The sequence below is a fragment of the Humulus lupulus genome, chromosome X (genome assembly GCF_963169125.1).
Source record: "Humulus lupulus chromosome X, drHumLupu1.1, whole genome shotgun sequence".
NCBI lineage: Eukaryota > Viridiplantae > Streptophyta > Magnoliopsida > Rosales > Cannabaceae > Humulus > Humulus lupulus.
The window spans coordinates 263,583,387-263,589,106 of record NC_084802.1 but is presented as its reverse complement, the minus strand read 5'-3'; the positions used below and the strand labels follow the sequence as shown (position 1 = coordinate 263,589,106).

General features: G+C 38.3%; 1 protein-coding gene across 1 annotated transcript; it reads right to left on the bottom strand.

The window, feature by feature from the left end:
• Positions 1–568: 568 nt before the first annotated feature.
• LOC133807384 (probable folate-biopterin transporter 2) lies at positions 569–4,442 on the bottom strand. The gene is made up of 5 exons (XM_062245693.1): positions 3,209–4,442; positions 2,134–2,393; positions 1,925–2,020; positions 1,679–1,849; positions 569–1,481 (listed from the first exon to the last, which is right to left on the bottom strand). Exons 1-5 carry the CDS (start codon positions 3,588–3,590, stop codon positions 879–881), a joined length of 1,512 nt encoding a protein of 503 aa, XP_062101677.1. The 5' UTR covers positions 3,591–4,442; the 3' UTR covers positions 569–878.
• Positions 4,443–5,720: the final 1,278 nt, after the last annotated feature.

Here is a 5,720-nt window from a genome sequence, read left to right as displayed (position 1 = left end):
TTTTGCGATGCGAAGGCGGATCTAACTCAACAAGCAACATAGCCTCATATCCATAAGCTAAAGAAAATGGAGTATGGCCTGTTGTTGTTCGATGGGAAGTTCTATACAACCAAAGGACTTCAGGCAATTGTTCTGGCCACGCCCCCTTAGCAGTCCTTTTTGTATTAATTCAGCATTAATATCTTATATTGAGGGAGTTTGTATTAATGATAGATGATTAACATTAATTACCCCAACCTCTATAAATAGGGCTGGGGTATCTCTTTGTAGAGGGTCAAAATTTTAGAGGCAGAAACTCTGTAACTCAGTGCAAAATACACGCTGCATGAGAACAACCATTGAAGCTTGCTCAAACAACCTTCAAGCTCACTAAATACCAGAGACTCGTGGAATAGAACTCTTTTATAGGCTGAACCATGTAAAATCCTTGTGTTATTTTTTATTATTTTCTTTAAACTCTCGGATTAAGTTGATAACGAAAAAGACAATCAGCAGTATATAATTGTAAAAATCCCAATTTTTTTTTCTAACTTTTAAATTTTATGTGCCGACTGAAGAAGCACCAAAATCAAATCAAGGATGTCGCTGAATATAATCCAAGGGCAGTAGTACACTTTTGACATAAATCGGGGTAATTTCCCTTATGATATAAGCATATCAATGTAAAACAAAAAGAAAATGGTTCCCTTCCAGTGTATTGTTCTCCCAAAATGAAAAATCTTTGTGAGATGACGATGGTGCAACAAATTATAGATATGAAAGTGCTCACCAGGAACTTTTAGTTTTGACCCAAACAATTGCATCTTTACTGTTTACCTGAATCTGTTTGTGAAATTTCAAAATGGTATGGGGTGAATGACAATGTTGTTCTGTTTTGGCTATCTACCATTATCGAAGTTGTTTACAAGGGAAATCAATTCAACAATCTTATGTTCTTCTGTTTCAGTCTCCTCTTCTGTGTCAAAAATTTCCGTGGGAAGAATGGAAGAATTGGGATCAGTTCTGGGTACTAAAAATAGCAGACATAGAGGGCTGACTCTCAATATGTTCCGGATCAAAATTGCAATCCATAGATTATCAAATTGTGTTCGAGTAATCTTCAACACATGAAGCAGAACACCTCCACCCCAGGATGCCGAGAGAAGTCCAATGTTATCAATGGACATGAGCAAAGCAAAGAAAGTGCCTTCAATACCAGAGGGGCAAAGCTTGGTGCTGAGCACAAGAAGAGGCATCCATTTAAGCCTTCCAATCATTTGAGATACACTTTCATCGATTACCACAAAGAAGTAATCAGGTATGCCAAATTTGAGATTCAGTCGCAAAACCAGCACTAAGTCTAGCATTCCTGATAAGCCATATAGTAACTGTGTCCAGAAAAGCAAGTCTCTGAAAGGATAATCCTTTAGAACATTTTGGTAGAGTACAGCCCCCAGTAATGCCCCAACTGAACCAATGGAGAATATGAAGCCAACATTCTCCTGCATAATAAAGAAAAAGAATCATTAACTTATCATAGCAATAGATAGGAGAGTTTAAATTATAACTCTCAAAACATGATCAATGTTTAAAGTACAACGTGAAACATGGAACCTTGTAGATTTCTAGAAAACATTTGAATGTTAAAAGCATACTATCATAGGTCACGACCAAAATTCATTCTAACAAAAGTTCATACCTGAGAGAAACCTGGACCATCCTTTGCATCTGTGTACCAATAAAACATTCCATCGAGGATATTCAAACTTAATGCCAGGGACGAGTACATATATAAACATGGTCTCCATACACTTGGCGACTTCAGTGTTGTCCACATAGCATTGCCGGCATTGAGAAACTTCTGCTTTACCTGGTCCAGCATGGTATATAAAAATAAGAGCCTAATAAAAACCCAGAATAGAATCCACAGGGAATAGAAGAAGACCTGTCTGTATTGGAAATTAGGCACATGGGGTTCTTTAAGCACAATCCCAACAAAAAAAACAAGCCCAGATGGAATTGTTAACAAGCCATACACACCCTACAAAGGACGAGAGGAAGCTCTTCTATATAAAAAAAATAATAATCATAATTTTAGATCGAGATACAAAGTATCTCTAAAGATCTGGAAAACTACATCATACAGAAGCTAACCTTGGGACCTATAAGATGGACTAAAATACCACTTATAGAGTATCCAATGAGTGCGCCAATGGAGGAACTCAAGGCACACAAGCTTTGCATATCAGCTGCCAGCGAAGGATGACTAATGCTACCCTGTGCAACACAGGCGTCTATAGTCACATCTGATATTGCTACACCAGCACTCCCGGATGTTAAAAACAAAATGGCTAAAACGAGATGCAAATTTTCATGCAACGATAAGATGAGCAAGGAGATCACACCAATAGAACCTGAAATAAAAATAAGGTGAAGTGTTTGATGAGAAAACTTTGGCATGTCCATCAACTTTTAAGAGCATCAACATTTCAATAACAAATTCCACCAAGTCCTGCTGAAACCAAGATTACAAGCTATACATATGACAAAACACCTGATTAATACATCACTTAAGGTCAAGAATAACAGATCTCTAACGCCTGGTGTTATGCGACTGTTTCTCATGTTTCTTCCAAGAACTTATAAATACATCACAGATTCACAGAATAAGTACAAGAGGAAATGTACGTAAAACTTAATCTAACCACCAGGACTATAGATAGACAGAAACACTTAAAATTCTCTCGACGTTAAGGTGATTAGTCCACAGTTCACTCATTAATCTGACAATTGGAGTCTGAAGTTCTCTTCCAAATAGCATGTGCCAAATATAACCCATCATTTAGTACTTAAAAATAATAAAAATAACAAAACAAAACAAAAGCATCCTAAAGTGTCTTCCACTATTAAAGAGCACTAGGTTTGGCATAGAGTTTAATACACACCATATAACATACAATAATAATAATAGTAATAATAATAAAGAGTAATTGGAGTTCCTTATTGATTTGAAGTCTCCCTCAATAAATATCAACTATTATAACCGTAACATGGCAAGACTTGTAGCCTATCTTTCTAAACTAACAACTAAACTTTCCTTTACAGACGAAAAATAATGAACACAAAAGAAAATTCCGACAAAAATCTATAATAAAATCAAGAAAAACTAAAATGGTTTCATGAAATAAAACGTGGCAAACGTCTAAAATACAAAGAGCACTTCACTTACCAGCTATGATGAAATAGGGCCGTCTTCGGTACCCAAATATCGGGATAACATCGGTAAGAATGCCCCACAGAGGCTTAACAATCCAAGGAATAGAAGTGATTCCGCCATAAATCTGAGCTTCAGAAGGCTGCACTTTCTGGATATCCTTCATATAATACTCTGTTCCAACACGTCCAAGGGCTCCACTGAATCCCTGATTTATTCCATAAATCAAAATCACCCCTAACACTAGAGTCCAGTGCATTTCTGAGGCAAGCATATTCAACCAATGGATTGGAGCCATGAAACAATCACTACCACCACCACCACAGCCTCTTTTGAGGTCATTTTTCTCTACCATGTTATCAGAGGATTCAAGATCCTCCTCCTGCTCCTCCACCATGACTCACTTTCCTCAATCCAAGCAATTTAACGAAAACAACAGCCAACCCAGTTGACTAATCTAACCTTTCTCAAATGGGGATCTGAAGTTACCCAGTTCGTGAATCGATGTTCTATGAACTGGGTTTCTCTCACCGAATGGGAATTTGTCAAGAAATTTTTTTGCTTAAATCATCATGGTTAACACTTCTTGACCCCAAAACAAGAACAGGTAGTAGGTAGTCTTTGAGCGAAATCCCATGTTTATCCCAAAGGTATGGAACGAATTCTTGAAGATGAATCTGAAGAGAGAGGTAACTATAACTCTAACGAAGGTTGGAGTTGACCAACCTAAAACGGTAAAACCCGTCCTAGTGATATGCACAGTTCAGTTCGGTAGTCATCTCCGTAGAGAACCGAATGAGGCATCGTATACGCACCGTTTTGCAGTAAATATCAGAGTACTATAATTTGTAATAATATATTGAAAATACAGCACTCTAATGACACCGAAAACAACTTTGGCAAAAGTTAGAAAAACATGCTTCCATGGTCTCAAAGAAGCATGCTCGCAAGATCGAGATGTTGTCTTTTGGCAAAGATTCGACCTGCTCGTTTCAGCAAGTACATAATGCACAGAGTCGCGACCAGGCCAAACGACTCTGAGAACCAAAATTAACTTCTTAACTAAATATTGATTTTGTATATTTTTAATTACTAACATTCAGATGGAATGATATGGACGAGTCAGGATAAGCTTTTCCCTAATCTTTAACCGACTTATTTTATCTATAAATAGCACATCCAGATTCAGAAATTGGACCTTAGATTGCATTGGAGTATCTTCTTGTAGGTCCCCCAGGAGGTTTCTTTACTTTTCTTTCGAGGCTTGGTGGATAAATCTATTGAGAAAATTGTTGGTCTATCCAGTTATATCAATTAATAATCCGCCAGTATCTAAAAATATAGATTGGTATTATTTGCAAACTTTTCGGATCAAACAATTGCTGCCATCTACAAGAATATTAATTGTTTCTCTTGTTTGTTTTCTTTCTTCTTGCAGGAAATCTTTTAGGAAGGTTTGGAATAAAAATGCCATGGTCGAGATTGAGTCAGATACATTGATAGAGATTTACTCTGGAAAAGAAGAGGAGTACGATCATATTTGCAAACTACCCACCTATATGAGACCAATTGAGGAGGAGTCGGATGAACCACAAACGACTTTAGACTCGACGGAAGAAATGGTTCTAGATCTAGCGTATCTTGAAAAGAAAGTGCGAACCAGTACTTTGTTATCTGAAGGAGAGAAAAAAGAGATCATTCAGTTCTTAAACAGGAATTCTAGCACCTCTGCATGGAGTCCAAAAGACATGCAAGGAATAGAACCATCTATGATGACTCACGAGTTGAACCTAGACAATCGATTTCCGACAGTGAAAAATAAACATAGGAGGTTTGCCTCAGAGATTCACCAAGTAATAAATGAAGAGGTGGATCGACTCTTAAGTATCAGAGTGATTGAGGATTGTAAATACCTTGTATTGCTCGCCAATCCTGTGGTCATACCAAAGAAGAATGGGAGGAAGATTGATAGAATACGCCTTCTTCGAGACAAGGCCAATCTCCAGCTATTTCTAGCAATTTCATTCAACAACCAAAACAAATTGTTCTATGGGTCCTTATATACCCTCTGTTCAGAAATTACAATAGAAATAAAACAAATCAAATGCAACTGAATACTCCCAGCCGCTCCTCTCATTTTTGCTCCAGCCTAACAAACTCCTTGAGCCATCGGGGTCGTACGCGCACTCGCGCTTCACGCGCTTGCACTCTCTCTCCATCCCTTGCTGGCTGTTTTTCTTCCTTCTCCACGCAGCTCTCTTCTCCTGGAAACTGAGTCGGTTCTCCTTCACAGCTAGCTTGCTCAATCCAGCTTCTCACCTTCTCCTGCATCTCTTTCGGGTCCAGTGCTATTGGGCTTTCCAACTGGGCTTGGCTAACACTACTCCCCTGCTCGAAAACAACCTTGTCCGCAAGGTTGGTAAACCCGTACAGCTGACAGAATTGTGGAAAATCTTCCCACGTTGCATCCTCCGGAGCACACAGGGACCATTGAACTAACACTTGCTGTTGCCTTCACTGGTTCTAG

Coding starts and splice junctions, on each gene's coding strand:
- LOC133807384 (XM_062245693.1), bottom strand. CDS start 3,590: ATGGTGGAGGAGCAGGAGGAGGATCTTGAATCCTCTGATAACATGGTA. Junction 2,394..3,208: donor GCCCTATTTCATCATAGCTG/GTAAGTGAAGTG, acceptor TTTTTATTTCAG/GTTCTATTGGTGTGATCTCC. Junction 1,850..1,924: donor CTAATTTCCAATACAGACAG/GTCTTCTTCTAT, acceptor ATGCTGGACCAG/GTAAAGCAGAAGTTTCTCAA.